Source organism: Berghia stephanieae, chromosome 12 (assembly GCF_034508935.2).
Source record: "Berghia stephanieae isolate SIO BIC M18660-M18661 chromosome 12, UCSD_Bste_1.3, whole genome shotgun sequence".
NCBI classification, from domain to species: domain Eukaryota; kingdom Metazoa; phylum Mollusca; class Gastropoda; order Nudibranchia; family Aeolidiidae; genus Berghia; species Berghia stephanieae.
This window is the reverse complement of record NC_088371.1, coordinates 23,103,387-23,120,444: the sequence shown is the minus strand read 5'-3', so window position 1 is coordinate 23,120,444 and position 17,058 is coordinate 23,103,387. Positions and strand designations below refer to the sequence as shown.

Here is a 17,058-nt window from a genome sequence, read left to right as displayed (position 1 = left end):
TAAGGATTTTACGGCGCTTGTAACACATTAAGATCATATCAGCGCCAGTAAAAATGAAGAAAATGGGATAGTAAAAAAATTATAGAATTACAATTAAAGCACCCAAGTTAGTAATAAGATCTTGGAAAGGCTTCTAGCAACGTGTACTTTGTTGCAGGGCTGATATCCAATATTGTTACGGGCCAGGATGGGCCCATTGTTGGAATGTTGACAAAATGGATGGGGACAGAAAGGAACAATGACACATTACAGAAGATGCAGGAAAGAGTGGAGTGGAGAGCCTTGATCACTGATGCAGAGAAGCACAGCACAACATGAATGAATGAAATACCTCACCTTAACCATAAATCTCTATCAGAGAGAGAGGGAGGGAGAGGGAGAGAGAGAGAGAGAGAGAGAGAGAGAGAGAGAGAGAGAGAGAGAGAGAGAGAAGAGGAGAGGGAGAAAGAGGAGAGGAGAGAGAGAAGAGAGAGAGAGAAAGAGAGAGAGAGAGAGAGAGAGAGAGAGAGAGAAAGAGAAGGAGAGTGAGAGAGAGAGGAAGAGAGAGAGAGAGAGAGAGAGCCGGGGGGGAGGACAGAAAGAGGGAGGGAGAGAGAGAGAGAGAGAGAGAGAGAGAGAGAGAGAGAGAGAGAGAGAGAAAGAGAGAGGGAGAGACAGAGAGCCGGGGGGGGGGAGAGAAAGAGGGGGGGGGAGAGAAAGAGGGGGGAGGAGAGAGAGAGAGAGAGAGAGAGAGAGAGAGAGAGAGAGAGAGAGAGAGAGAGAGAGAGAGTGTGAGGAAGTTAGAGTTTTGATTGGCTATATTATACTTATTGTACTCACGCCAAAGTTTCCTGGGGTCCAATTTCTGGTGACCATAGGACAGCGGGTGATATGGGAGACCAACCTCGTTCTCCAGGGGGAACCAGGAATATCTTGACTGGCAGGCCAGTTTGCCTGTGTCACGCTCACGGAGGTATTCATTCCGAACCTCGGAGGAGCCGTAGAGGAAACTACCATCTATGACACTGGATGCAGAATTGATCTGGAAGAAACAAATATATAATAATAATAATCACAATAATAATAATAATAATAATAATAAATAATAATAATAATAATAATAATAATAATAATAATAATAATAATAATAATAATAATAAAATAATTAGTAATATAAAAAAAAATAAACATTTATAAATGACATTTTCAGAATTGTGACATATTATTGCCTCAAAACGATTTTATATCAGGTCAGTTCAGATGGCAAAATCTGAATTCGTAGCCCACTGATCTTGTCTTGCGCTTGTTCTTGGATTGTTTAGACTGCGGCCAGAAGTGCTCCAGTCACACTCCAGGCGTCCTTATCATAAGAAATAATTTCAGATAAATATTCTCTGAGCCTTCCGTGTGCTCTTAGATTGGTTGTATAGTGGCTAGTGTCTGGTATGTGTTCTTTGGTTGTTTGGACTGCAACCAGCATCCCTATGATATTATGAGCGTTCTTACTGTAAGAAATAATTTCACTTAATAAGCCTATAAATATTCTGTTAGTGGTAGTCGTACATGTGCTCTTTGCATGTTTGGACAATGGACAGTGACCAGTGCCTTGCGTATGCCCTTTGTTTAGTCAATGGTCAGTGTCTTAGAAGAACTCTTGGATTATATGGACAAAGGCAAGTGTCTTATGTGTGCTCTTGGAATATATAAGTGTCAATGTCATACTCCAGGCTTTCTTATCATAAGAAATAATTTCACATAAATATTTTATGATTCTTACGTGTGCTCTTAGATTGTTTGGGCAGTTGCTAGTGTCATAATATGTGTGCTCTTTGTATGAACAATGGCAGGTGTCTTACATGTTATTTTGGATTTTTTGGATAAAGACCAGTGTCTAACATGTGTTCTTGGAATGTTAGGACAATGGCCAATGCCTTACATATGCTCTTTGAATGTTAGGACAATGGCCAATGCCTTACATATGCTCTTTGAATGTTAGGACAATGGCCAATGCCTTACATATGCTCTTTGAATGTTTGGATAATGACCAGTGATTTCATTGAATATCCAGTGTCCCTGTCGTACTCCAGACGTTCATAAGGCAAGTAATGATTTCATTGAATATACACATATAGACATTCCACGTATCTTACATGTGCCCTTGGATTGTTTGGACAATGTCCAGTATCCCTGTCGTACTCCAGACGTTCATAAGGCAGGTAATGATTACCATGGGACTCAGCGTCAAAGTCTGGATCTCCTCTGGGAACGGCCGTTTCCAGGATTTCTGGTGGGCAAGTGATGAGGTCTGTGTGGAGAATCTCCAGCTTGACTACATAGCCTGGATGGAACAGAGAGGATATGATTGGTTTTTTTTCTTCAAATTTTCATATTTATGTTATGTATGCTAATTTTACAACAGAAATAAAGTACATACAAAATAAATACTTTTTTTTGTTTGTTTGTTTGTTTGTTTGGTTTGTTTTTTTTATTTTCATTTTTTTAAAATCGTTTATTTATTCAATTGTCCCCAAAATAGTCGCTGGGTCGCTAAAACGATTAAATATGGAGTAAAGTACTTACTCCGGACTTGCCTAGTACTACGAAAAACTCGTAGAAATATGAATGTTTGGCTCCAGCTACAGAACTGCATTCGCCTCTTTGACTCAATAAATCTTGTTGAGAAGGAACGTGTAATTCCTTAAAACCTATAGTCAGGACTTTGAACCGTTTTTGGGATCATGCTGAGAGTAAATTGTTAATTTCTACAGCTATTTAAAGTTAATTTTTCTATTTTTCCCTTGGAAACTACGAATTTTTAAAATTTCAAGTAGGCAGCTCAGACAATAATCAACTTGAGTACTCTTCAAAGATTGGGGAGCAAAACTGTCACCCATCGTCTAAAATCGGTAATATGTGAGGACACAATTTAAGGTTGTAAAAATTGAATATAAAGCCAGAAATATGAAACTTAATTAAGCCAATGTTTTTGGTTTTATTAGAAAAGCACGTATGTGCATTATCAAGGAACTTAAAGCAAAAGCATCGCATCTCTGGTCATTTTTACTATAAATTGACTTTACGTCATCTGGTTCAGTGTGGTTCAGTGGTATGGACTTTGCTTCGTGACCGAAAGGTACCAAGGTTGACTACATATAGATAGAATGAAGTTAACGTCAGACGGGTATTTGTTTGTTTGTTTTTTTTGTTTTTGTTTCGTTGTTGTTATTTTTTTTTGTTTGTTTGTTTGTTTGTTTTTTGTTTGTTTTTTTTTTGTGTTTTTTTTTTTTTTTTTTTTTTTTGGGGGGGGGGGGGGGGGGGTTTGCCATTCACCTTTATCAGTAATTCTCACGGAACTGTACTATCCAGACTATAAAAGTTCATGGTCACACAGAGTTTTGTGTGTTAGTCAGTTATACTTCCGGATGGCAATGTTGTGAAGTTCTTAGCCAGGCGCATACTATCGATAGCGCTGTGTGGCCTTAAGCAAAACCAACTCGCCCTAGCTAACTTTGCAGCACTTCACTGCGGCTGAGGCGTGAGTTATTCCAGTCTTCCCTTGGAATAGACCCTAAAGTCAAATTTCCCCTTGGGGTTGAATAAAGGGAATGTTATTATTTAATTATGATTTATTATTTATTATCCATCCCGACTTGATACCAGACAGAGACGTTGGGTCACAAATGAGTGTCTGCTTAACTACAGAATAATCTCTCCGAACACACAGGTTTTTGGCCCAAAGGAGAAGTCATAAGGTGCTGTACAGCACACTTACTCATGAGTCACGTAGGAAAATCGAACAAAATAAAAACACATAAATAATAGACACACATGCATGCAAACCCACCCATACACACACAAACACACATACACACACATACTCATTACACACACGTACACAGTCCACAACAATCATATTAGATAAGAAAACATCACCGTCCCAAAAAACGATAAATCTCACCGTCCCAATTAACTATAAATCTTTCTCTATAAACCCTCCACGCTGTATAGGTACCTGCATCAAACATAACAAAACACGGCGTAACTCATGTCGTCACATCGTGTAACCAATCACGTCACAACACACACACACACACACACACACACACACACACACACACACACACACATATGTATAGATTAGATTACATAGGTTTTGGAAGGTGGTGTTCTGTTGGACATATTTGGTATAGATAGTATGCGCTTGGCTTAGGAGTTCACAACATTGCCATCCGGAAGTATCACGGATCAACACACAAAACTTTGTGTAACCTTAAACGTTTGTAGTCAGGTTAGTACAGTTTAGTGAGAATTACTCATAAACGCGGATGGCAAAAAAAAAAAAAACAATAACAAAGACCTGAATGACGTCAACTTCAAACTATCTATACACTGCGTGCGAGCTTGTGTATGTTTATCCTATATATACATAGGATACACATACAGACGCCCGCCCGCAGTGTGTACCAAATTATGTACAACAGAACACCACCTACCTATGTTATCTAACTAACCACAGACATAGAAGGATTATACCTTAACCCTACAAGATGTATGTATTGCTTCAATAAATTATATCAAACACATCTATGTCGTCACACCGTGCCACCAATCAAAAGTCTTCGACAGTCGTGACGTCACTTCCATCGTAATGACGCATAATAACTTAGTAACCGGTTCTATAAACTATCGGAACAATGGCAGACGCCCTTATGAAATACTTCTCAGACGAGCATAAAAGTGTATCCACAGTATCCAGAGAAGATAAACAGTATAATTATAAATCTGATCATGTTTTGACTTTTATACATTCTGATCACGTGACATGTGAAAAAAGTTCTAGCCAGCATGAAGAATAAAACAAAAATTGAGCTTTATATAGCGCAATATCCACTAAATGTGCTCAAAGCGCTTTACAAGGGGTCCCTGGTCAACAGCAACATTTAACATGTAGGATGGGACATGACACCTGTTAGGCGATATTACCATTTTTTGGACAAAGACAACGCTGTTAAAGGCCATTTACTCATTTTACACCTGAGTACGGTGAGAGATCCGAAAGCGAGTGTCATACCACTAGACCACATAGCCGCACAACTACCAAGCTGCTGGTTGCTGGGGGGACGTGACATCAGACTATTGAATCCTATTCATTGCATGCACCAAAACAGCTTATTGACGCAGCTATTTTGCCAAATTCCATCAAAACGATTTCTTATTCAGTTTGGCCGGGAAAAAAAAACAAAAAAAAAAAAAAAAACTAAATAATTATCAAACATTTACATGACCTTCAGCTAATCAAAAGATCTCAAACCCGAGACTTCCTAAACCGATTTGATGTAAAAATGTTGAATAGAAGTTTGAGATATTTTTTTTACAAGACGAAATTTTTGTTTAACGATTGATGTTGAAATTTTAGTTTTCAGGCCAAAAACAAAAAATTCCAAAATTTGATTTAATAAAAGCGTCTAAAATTTATTTCGTCAAAAAATGGCAAAATTTATTTCTAAAAACGTCCAAAGTTTGAGCAAAAACCTCGAAAAAAAATTTTGTCCCAAAAAAAAAAAAAAAATTATGATTAAAATTTGCCCTGTACAAAAAATGGCCAAATTGTGTTTGGGTCATAGCACGATACTACAACTACCTACCGAAATGGGCGAAGAGGGCCGTCTTGTTCTGTCCCTGGGGGCCGATCACCTGCCTGGCTCCCTGCCCAAACAGCATGTTGGACAAGATACGTGGGTTGGGTCTGTCGTGCCCACAGGACTTGTACGTCTCGTCGGAGTAGGCAGGGGGGACGATTCGGGTCAAAGGTCGATCTGGAGACAGGCGGGGCCGGGGGGGGGGGGGGGGGGGGGGGGGGGGTTGACATGAAGTTGTATAAGTTTGTTTGTTTGTTGCTTTAGGTCTCTTCCAACACAATTGAGGTTATATGAGAGACCGCTGAAACAAAAAAAACAAGCAATCTAACAAAAATAGTACAAATGTAAATCAAAATCATAACCTAAAGATATCATAAGCTAAATTATAAATAACCAAGAACAAACAGGCAGAAGATTTACAGAAAAAAAAATATCCCCTGTCAAAAATACAATCACAAACCAAAGAAGCAGGATAGGGTAGTAAAGAGAAGAAGAAACGACATCACTATCGGATCGTACACCCATGCGAACATCATAGGTATATGATTCAAGTTGTATAAGAACTATTGATTTTGTTTGTTTTGATGATGATGATGATGATGATGATGATGGTGTTGTTGTTGTTGATGCTGATGCTGATGGGGATGATGGAGGTGGGGGATGACGTGAAGTTGAATAAAAAAAAAACATTGATTCTGATTATTTTGATGATAATGGTGATGATGGTGATGATTTAAAAGTATAAAGATTACAAAATTTCCCAAGGTTACCAATATCTATATGATAGGGACCAAATCATTAGTTTCTGTCACCAGTGTAGCAACCCTTCGTTTTGATAGAATGATCTTGGCCAAGGAGTTCACAACATTGCCATCCGGAAGTATAACGGACCAACACACAAACTCTGTCTCACCATGAACTTTTATAGTCTGGTTAATACAGTTTTGTGAGAACAACTCACAAACGCGGATGGCAAAAACAATAACAAAACCTGAGTGACGTCATCTTCGAACTATCCATACTTATTTCAAGGTCTGATCAACAGCTACTCCTAACATATAGATAGTATGCAGATGACGTCACTCAGGCCTTTGTTATTGTTTTTGCCATCCGCTTGTGATTTCTCACTAACTGTATTAACTGACTTAAACGTTCGTGGTACACAGTTTTGTGTGTGTCCTTTACTTCCGATGCAATGTGTGAACTCCTTGCAGCGCATTTATCTATAGATAGTATGCAGATGGCGCCACTCAGGCCTTTGTTATGGTTTTTGCCATCCGCGTTTGTGAGTTGTTCTCACTAAACTGTATTAACCAGACTATAAAAGTTCATGGTTACACAGAGTTTGTGTGTTGGTCCGTTATACTTCCGGATGGCAATGTTGTGAACTCCTTGGCCAAGCGCATTCTATCTATAGATAGTATGCGCTTGGCTAAGAAGCTCACAATATTGTATAACGGACCAACACACAAAACTGTGTGTAACCTTAAACGTGTATAGTCCGGTTAATACACTTTAGTGAGCATTACTCATATACGTGGATGGCAAAAAAACAACAACAACAAAGGCCGGAGTGACGTCAACTTCGATCTATCTGTAGAACGAGACATGACGCCTGATAGGCGATATTAATTTTTTTTCCGGCAAAGACAATGCTGTTAACGGAAAGGTCAGGTACTCATTTTAAACCTGAATGCATTGAGAGAATGTGAGTAAAGAGCTGTTTCCAAGGACTCAACTATGCACCGAGCAAGGCTCGAACCCAGGACCTTTCGAACTGAAAGCTAGCGTCATACCACAAGATCACATAAGCCGCACGTTAGCTTTATCGTGATGAAAAGGTTAAGAAATAACGTCAAATTACATAACGTTCAAACGAATTGGATCTTATCAGCGACATCGATAAGTAGACTCTGGATCTTATTCCTACATTTCCTGACCCACGAATACACGGATAATCATCACAATTATCCACGAATACACGGATAATCATTGAGTAATCTATAAATAGTATATAATAATATGACCCAAGATCAAAAGGTGCTTTACCGACACGCATGACGTTGAATCCAGATTTAAGACTAACTAACGATGCATGTCTGTGCAATCAAGAGTAAGTTATCACAAATAAATCAGTGTCTAAGATATGAAATCCGATGGAAGGCTGTTGCCAGGTCTGTTGCACAATTTCAGAAAATGATGAATACATTTTATCATCATCATCATCATCATCATTATTATTATTATTATTATTATTATTATTATTATTATTATTATTATTATTATTATTATTATTATTATTATTATTATTATTATTATTATTATTATTATTAATATTATTATTATTATTATTATTATTATTATTATTATTATTATTATTATTATTATTATTTATTATTATTATTATTGTTTTTTATCAATTTATCATTTAATTAATTAATGTACGTTTTTGTAAGTCGATTGTAATAAAAATAAAAATCGAAAACTTTCAACACATCTTCGGCCATAGATGAGATTTTTAGATTCCAAATTCTAGTCACGTGGTACGGATATTGAGAAGAAAAAAAACAAATTGCAAATTTTCACAATGAGCTTTTTTTCGTCCCAGGCTATTTATAAAGATAGAACGAAGATGACGACACTCAGGCCTTTGTCATTTTTATTTTTTTTTTTTTGCCATCCATGTTTGTGCGTAATTCTCACTAAATTGAAACTGTATTAACCGACTACAAACGCTTAAGGTTACACAATAGTTTTGTTTTGTTGGTCCGTTTTACTTCCGGATGGCAATGTTGTGAGCTTCTTAGCCAAGCGAATACTATCTATAAAACGGCTATGCACCCTTGTGGTATGAAACTCGCTTTCGGATTGGAAGGTCGATCCTGGTTGAGTCCTTGGAAAAGGCTCTTTACTTTCATTCCCTCATCGTACTCAGGTGTAAAATAAGTACCTGACCGTTAACAGAGTTGTCACTATCAGAAACAAAAATTGTAATATCGCCTCTCAGGCGTGATGTCCCGTCCTAAATGTCACTTTTTGCTGTTGGCCAGGTACACTCTGTAAAGCTCTTTGAGCACGTTTAGTGGATATTGCTCTAAATAAAAGCTCGTTTTTTTTTTGTTTTTGTTTTGTTTTGTTTTTTTTTTTTTTGTTTTTTTTTTTTGGGGGGGGGGTTGTTAGTTTGTTTTTTAATTGTTTTTTTTTTCATCCATGTTTGTGTGTAATTCTCACTAAACTGTATTAACCCGACTATAAACGATTAAGGTTACACATAGTTTTGTGTGTAGGTCCGATACACTTCGAGATGGCAATGTTGTGAGTTTCTTAGCCAAGCGCATAATACCTATAAAACGGCTATGTGGTCATGTGGTATGACACTCGCTTTCAGATCGGAAGGTCCTGGGTTCGAGCTTTGCTCGACGCATAGATGAGTCCTTGGAAAAGGCTCTTTACTCACATTCTCTCACCGTACTCAGGTGTAAAATGAGTAACTGGCCGTCAACAGCGTTGTCTTTGTCCGAAAAAAATGTAATATCGCCCACAGGTGTCATGTCCCGTCCTACATGTTAAGCGTTGCTGTTGTCCAGGGACCCCTTGTAAAGCGCTTTGAGCACGTTTAATGGATATTGCGCTATATAAAAGCTCACGTGTTCTTTTTTTTGGCGGGGGGGGGGGGGGGTTCATCCATGTTTGTGCGTAATTCTCACTAAACTGTATTAAACCAGACTATAAACGCTTAAAAGGTTAGCCAGTGTTTTTGTGTGTTGGTCAGTTATCCTTCCGGATGGCAATGTTGTGAGTTTCTTAGCAAAGCGCATACTATCTATAATTGTCCTTACCCACGGCCCCCCAGTCGGGGTTGTTGAGGTTGTTGAACCATCCGTCAAACCTCTGTATTGGTGGGTCTCCACTCATAGTGTGTGCTGGGGAGGAGATGGCCGTGGTGAGGAATAAATGGATGAATGAATGAATAAATAAATAAATAGATATGGACATTTATATCACGGAACCATCCGTCAAACCTCTGTATTGGTGGGTCTCCACTCATAGTGTGTGCTGGGGAGGAGATGGCCGTGGTGAGGAATGAATGGATGAATGAATGAAGAAATAAATAGATAAATATGGACATTTATATCACGGAACCATCCGTCAAACCTCTGTATTGGTGGGTCTCCACTCATGGTGTGTGCTGGGGAGGAGATGGCCGTGGTGAGGAATGAATGAATGAATGAATGAATAAATAAATAGATAAATATGGACATTTATATCACGGAACCATCCGTCAAACCTCTGTATTGGTGGGTCTCCACTCATAGTGTGTGCTGGGGAGGAGATGGCCGTGGTGATGAATGAATGAATGAATGAATGAATAAATAAATAAATAGATAAATATGGACATTTATATCACGGAACCATTCGTCAAACCTCTGTATTGGTGGGTCTCCACTCATAGTGTGTGCTGGGGAGGAGATGGCCGTGGTGAGGAATGAATGGATGAATGAATGAATAAATAAATAAATAGATAAATATGGACATTTATATCACGGAACCATCCGTCAAACCTCTGTATTGGTGGGTCTCCACTCATGGTGTGTGCTGGGGAGGAGATGACCGTGGTGAGGAATGAATGGATGAATGAATGAATAAATAAATAAATAGATATGGACATTTATATCACGGAACCATCCGTCAAACCTCTGTATTGGTGGGTCTCCACTCATAGTGTGTGCTGGGGAGGAGATGACCGTGGTGATGAATAAATGAATGAATGAATGAATAAATAAATAAATAGATATGGACATTTATATCACGGAACCATCCGTCAAACCTCTGTATTGGTGGGTCTCCACTCATAGTGCGTGCTGGGGAGGAGATGACCGTGGTGAGGAATGAATGGATGAATAATTGAATAAATAAATAAATAGATATGGACATTTATATCACGGAACCATCCGTCAAACCTCTGTATTGGTGGGTCTCCACTCATGGTGTGTGCTGGGGAGGAGATGACCGTGGTGATGAATAAATGAATGAATGAATGAATAAATAAATAAATAGATATGGACATTTATATCACGGAACCATCCGTCAAACCTCTGTATTGGTGGGTCTCCACTCATAGTGTGTGCTGGGGAGGAGATGGCCGTGGTGATGAATAAATGAATGAATGAATGAATAAATAAATAAATAGATATGGACATTTATATCACGGAACCATCCGTCAAACCTCTGTATTGGTGGGTCTCCACTCATGGTGTGTGCTGGGGAGGAGATGACCGTGGTGATGAATAAATGAATGAATGAATGAATAAATAAATAAATAGATATGGACATTTATATCACGGAACCATCCGTCAAACCTCTGTATTGGTGGGTCTCCACTCATAGTGTGTGCTGGGGAGGAGATGACCGTGGTGATGAATAAATGGATGAATGAATGAATAAATAAATAAATAGATATGGACATTTATATCACGGAATCATCCGTCAAACCTCTGTATTGGTGGGTCTCCACTCATGGTGTGTGCTGGGGAGGAGATGGCCGTGGTGAGGAATGAATGAATGAATGAATGAATGAATGAATGAATAAATAAATAAATAGATATGGACATTTATATCACGGAACCATCCGTCAAACCTCTGTATTGGTGGGTCTCCACTCATAGTGTGTGCTGGGGAGGAGATGACCGTGGTGATGAATAAATGAATGAATGAATGAATAAATAAATAAATAGATATGGACATTTATATCACGGAACCATTCGTCAAACCTCTGTATTGGTGGGTCTCCACTCATAGTGTGTGCTGGGGAGGAGATGGCCGTGGTGATGAATAAATGAATGAATGAATGAATAAATAAATAAATAGATATGGACATTTATATCACGGAACCATCCGTCAAACCTCTGTATTGGTGGGTCTCCACTCATAGTGTGTGTGCTGGGAGGAGATGGCCGTGGTGAGGAATGAATGAATGAATGAATGAATGAATAAATAAATAGATAAATATGGACATTTATATCACGGAATCATCCGTCAAACCTCTGTATTGGTGGGTCTCCACTCATAGTGTGTGCTGGGGAGGAGATGACCGTGGTGATGAATAAATGAATGAATGAATGAATAAATAAATAAATAGATATGGACATTTATATCACGGAACCATCCGTCAAACCTCTGTATTGGTGGGTCTCCACTCATAGTGTGTGCTGGGAGGAGATGGCCGTGGTGAGGAATGAATGAATGAATGAATGAATAAATAAATAGATAAATATGGACATTTATATCACGGAATCATCCGTCAAACCTCTGTATTGGTGGGTCTCCACTCATAGTGTGTGCTGGGGAGGAGATGGCCGTGGTGAGGAATGAATGGATGAATGAATGAATGAATAAATAAATAGATAAATATGGACATTTATATCACGGAACCATTCGTCAAACCTCTGTATTGGTGGGTCTCCACTCATAGTGTGTGCTGGGGAGGAGATGACCGTGGTGATGAATAAATGAATGAATGAATGAATAAATAAATAAATAGATATGGACATTTATATCACGGAACCATCCGTCAAACCTCTGTATTGGTGGGTCTCCACTCATAGTGTGTGCTGGGAGGAGATGGCCGTGGTGAGGAATGAATGAATGAATGAATGAATGAATAAATAAATAGATAAATATGGACATTTATATCACGGAATCATCCGTCAAACCTCTGTATTGGTGGGTCTCCACTCATAGTGTGTGCTGGGGAGGAGATGGCCGTGGTGAGGAATGAATGGATGAATGAATGAATGAATAAATAAATAGATAAATATGGACATTTATATCACGGAACCATTCGTCAAACCTCTGTATTGGTGGGTCTCCACTCATAGTGTGTGCTGGGGAGGAGATGGCCGTGGTGAGGAATGAATGAATGAATGAATGAATAAATAAATAAATAGATAAATATGGACATTTATATCATGGAACCATCCGTCAAACCTCTGTTTTGGTGGATCTCCACTCATAGTGTGTGCTGGGGAGGAGATGGCCGTGGTGAGGAATGAATGAATGAATGAATGAAGAAATAAATAGATAAATATGGACATTTATATCACGGAACCATCCGTCAAACCTCTGTAATGGTGGGTCTCCACTCATGGTGTGTACTGGGGAGGAGATGGCCGTGGTGAGCAATGTTTAAATATGAACATTTATATCACGCATTTCAGAATTAATTACGGTCAATGCCCTTTACAATGGTTTATTAATTCCCCCCAGCAGGCCATATGTTAACATTATTACAATATCAGTTTGTGCCAATTAACAGGTACTCCTTAACACCTGAATCGAGTAAGGTAATGAGTATAAAGAGCCTTACCAAAGGACACAACAACAGAGTAATAATTTCCCACATGGCCATTGATCACGCTTTATATTGTGACTAGACAGCATCCAAGAAACACAGCACCATCAGAACAAGGCACTATAACAAATTATGAACTACTACTACAATTAAAAAAAAAATTATGCCTTTTGCGCCATGATATCATAAGATATCGTCGCCTAGGCATTCCACGAAGGAATATAGATAACTCATCAAACAAGATGTCTGATGTCAACAGGAATCACCCATGTTGTCCAAGTGAGCAAATTTGGGGGTTAATAATCTTGCTCAAGGAAAAAAACCAAAGTGCCTGAAGCGGGGCTGGAACCCGGGTCATCCGGATCACAATGCCATGCCTTAACAAATCGGCCACTTCGTCCCCCTTCTACAATAATATAAGTTTTAAAAATAATATGTAATCATATTTACCAGCAGTCACCAACAAACACAGCACCATCACTTCTATCGGTGTCGACCATGTTGATTGGTGTCCTTTCATCTTGTCTGTAGGGGAAAAAAATATAAAAGTACTCTAAAAACCAGTTAACCGTCTTCTTACCACCTACAGCAAAAACGTCACATTTGTTACGACACAATATACATTTTTCTTATTCAGATTGATTTTGTACACCACAAACTTTGAAGAATGATCTTTGTTTAATCAATAAGAACATAAAGTTGTTTTGTAGATAGCTTGGTTGAGTTTTTAAAAATCTATTTTTCTGCTGGGTAAGTCTTGACATGTTGGGAAAATACTGAAAAGGATCGGTAAGGAGAAAGTTAAATCAAAATGTAAGGGACTTGATTTGTACATCATTTTAGACATTGCGACCCATCGTCTGAAAAAATTATGATGCCCGGACACTTAAGATGATAAAAATAGAATTTATAGTTAGAAAAATCAAAATAAGAAATTAAGGAGCGGGCACCCGTGTAAGATAAAGAACTCAACAAGTGTGTATGAAAGGTGCCAGAGAAAGCAAGAAAAAACAAACATCCCTAAAAAATCAGTCGATCTCGACTGGGGATCGAACCTCAGACCTTCTGATTACCAGTCAGACGTGCTACCGTTACACCACGGAGGGTCCCGATAGTTGGGACAATTTTAATAACTATATTCTTCACAAGGCTACGTGTTTTACGCTGTGAACCCTCGCTTGCATCAAACAACACATACATTGAACACACGCTTGCATCAAACGACACATACATTGAACACACGCTTGCATCAAACAACACATACATTGAACACACGCTTGCATCAAACAACACATACATTGAACATGAGAAAACGAGGACGAAGACATTTGAGTTGCTCCATCTTAGTTTTTGGAAAATATCAAATCAAGAAATTTAGGATCAGGTACCGATGTAAGATAAAGAACTGAAACAAGTGTGCCCTTCAGAAGAATATAGGTATCAAAATTGTCCCAACTATCAGGAGCCTCTGATGTAATGGAAGCACGTCTGACTGGTAATCAGAAGGTCTGAGGTTCGATCCCCAGTCGATGTCGACTGTTTTTTTGGGGGGATGGGTTTTTTTTTTCTTGTATTTTTCGTTCTTGCTTTGCCTGGCACTTTTCACACACACTTGTTCAGCTTAAGTTAGACATATCAAATTTGTGCCAACATTTTATGGTTCATTAAGAAGAAAGAATATAAATTCTTAAAGTACTGACCAGAGCAATATTCTGTCTCTGACCATTAAAAGGTTTAATTTACTTTTTAGTAACTGGACCACTCTAATAAAATATAAGGCCGGACTGAGAAATATGACGTGTCAGAGGTCGTTGTTATTGTTTTTGTCGCCAGCCATTTTTATGAGTAGTTCTCACTAAATTGTATTAATCAGACTATTAACGTTCAAGGTTATACATAGTTTTGTGTGTCGGTACCTGATATCCGGCTGGCGGATATTATGGGTTGGTTAACGGAGCGCATAGCATCAATACAATTCCAAACATGGAGATTAAAAAATAAATAAATCAAATAAAAATAAATAACATTCCCTATATTCATTTCCATGGGGAAATTTGTCTCAACGTCTATTCCAAGGTGTGACTGGAATAATCCAGGCGTCAGCGTTGCAGTGCAGCGCCGCAAAGTGAGCTAAGGCGAAGTGACTTGGTCAAGGCCACACAGCGCGACGGCGGGTGATCGAACTCGGTACCTTTCGGGTACCGTATCGCTGAGCCACGCTGCCCCATAAAGATGATGATGACGATGATGATGATAATGATGATGATGATGATGATGATGATGATGATGATGATGATGATGATGATGATGATGATGATGATAGTGGTGGTGGTGGTGACAGAGCGGCAAACAAGACGAAAGAATCAAGAAAAGAGGTACAGTGGGACACATTTATAAAGAACGCACTTAAAACGAATCAATGGAAAAAACGACCGTATATCTTCGCAAAATATCTAAAGATGGTGTGGAACTCGTCTTGTGGCCTGTCTGTCCAGGGTTTGAGTCCTATTGAGGGCGGCGCTATGTTCGAGGCCCAGGGGGGAGGGGGGGGGGGGACTTTTTACACACATTTTCTCACTATACTCAGGTTCGTGTAAAATGAGTAACTGGCCGTTAACAACGTTGTCTCTGTCGGGAATATATGTGTTATCGTCTATCAGAAGTTATATTTAGTTCAACGTGTTACGTATTGCTGTTGGCAAGACACATTATTAAAAAGAAACCTCGTACTTCAATATTGATCCCACACAAACACAAACACACACACACACACATACACACACACACACACACACACACATATATTGCGTAGCAATCTCTGCCATTGTTTACATTATGACGACTGTCCGAGAGGCGTGGTTATCGCGGTGTCTATAGATAGTTCGAAGATGACGTCACTCAGGTCTTTGTTATTGTCTTTTTTTGCCATCCGCGTTTATGAGTAATGCTCACTGAACTGTATTAAACCGACCATAAACGTTCATGGATACACACAGTTTTGTGTGTTGGTCCGTTATACTCCCGGATGGCAATGTTATGAGCTTCTTAGCCCAGCGCTAGATAGTTCGAAGATGACGTCACTCAGGCCTTTTTTATTGTTTTTGCCATCCGCGTTTGTGAGTTCTACAGGCTGATTCCTTCAGGTGGTAGACAAGTGCTTGAGTTGGCTATAACGTGTTGTCAGTGTCAGGCCATGAGTTTACAAAGGCCACGGTCTTAGTGGGTTTTAGTGTGAGGCTGTATGTTATAGATGGCTTAGGGCTGATTCCTTCAGGTGATAGAAGTACTCGAGTTGGCTTTAAGTGTTTTCAGATTCACAGCTATTAGTCAATGACATGGCTAAGTACTGTTTGTGCGGCTATGGATAGAATGCGCTTGGCCAAGGAGTTCACAACATTGCCATCCGGAAGTATAACGGACCAACACACAAACTCTGTCTAACCATGAACTTTTATAGTCTGGTTAATACAGTTTAGTGAGAACAACTCACAAACGCGGATGGCAAAAACAATAACAAAGGCCTGAGTGACGTCATCTGCATACTATCTATATGTGAACGAAGCTACGGTATCAGGTCATGAGTTTACGACGGCCACGGACGGACCTATTTGTCTGTTTGGCATTTACTAAAGATAGCTATGGAATTAAAAGAATATTTACCACCCCTTTTCGTTCACTGGAAATAATTAATTAGCCAAGGGGAAAAAACACGTTAAATGGCAGGAAATACTCTGATTGGTTAATGCTTAAAATCGCTCGAACCGCCAATTCTGATCATTCTAACAAGAGACTGAAATAGAAATGAAAATACGTATCGCTGTCTCCGATTCTAATTTCAAATTCACTTATCGGCATCCTGTTTAGGCTGTACTTATCGGCATCCGGTTTCAGCACCAGCAAAAACCGACTCCAGGTGTCTTTGGCTCTGAAGGACGGCATGGTCACGTTCTGACTACGTGACGAAGCAAAAGTCAACGAGATCTGGGTTTTCCAACTACAACTATCACGTTTCGGATGATTTTCAGAAATCGGGGAAATTTCATTGAAACTAGAATAGGATTCAATAGTCTGATGTCACGCCCACCCAGC

At 39.1% G+C, this 17,058-nt stretch overlaps 1 protein-coding gene across 8 annotated transcripts in view; it reads right to left on the bottom strand.

Annotated features, from left to right (window-relative positions):
- The window catches only part of LOC144957479 (dual oxidase 2-like), a 149,821-nt gene that overhangs the window by 55,329 nt on the left and 77,434 nt on the right, over positions 1-17,058 (bottom strand). For all 8 annotated transcript variants that reach the window (XM_078888771.1, XM_078888770.1, XM_078888766.1 and 5 more), the window contains 5 exons: positions 13,420-13,494; positions 9,458-9,541; positions 5,625-5,795; positions 2,130-2,317; positions 820-1,021 (listed from right to left, as the gene is read on the bottom strand). In XM_078888771.1, the coding sequence (XP_078744897.1) occupies positions 820-1,021; positions 2,130-2,317; positions 5,625-5,795; positions 9,458-9,541; positions 13,420-13,489 (715 nt within the window). In that variant the 5' untranslated portion in view covers positions 13,490-13,494. The remainder of the gene's footprint in view (positions 1-819; positions 1,022-2,129; positions 2,318-5,624; positions 5,796-9,457; positions 9,542-13,419; positions 13,495-17,058) is intronic.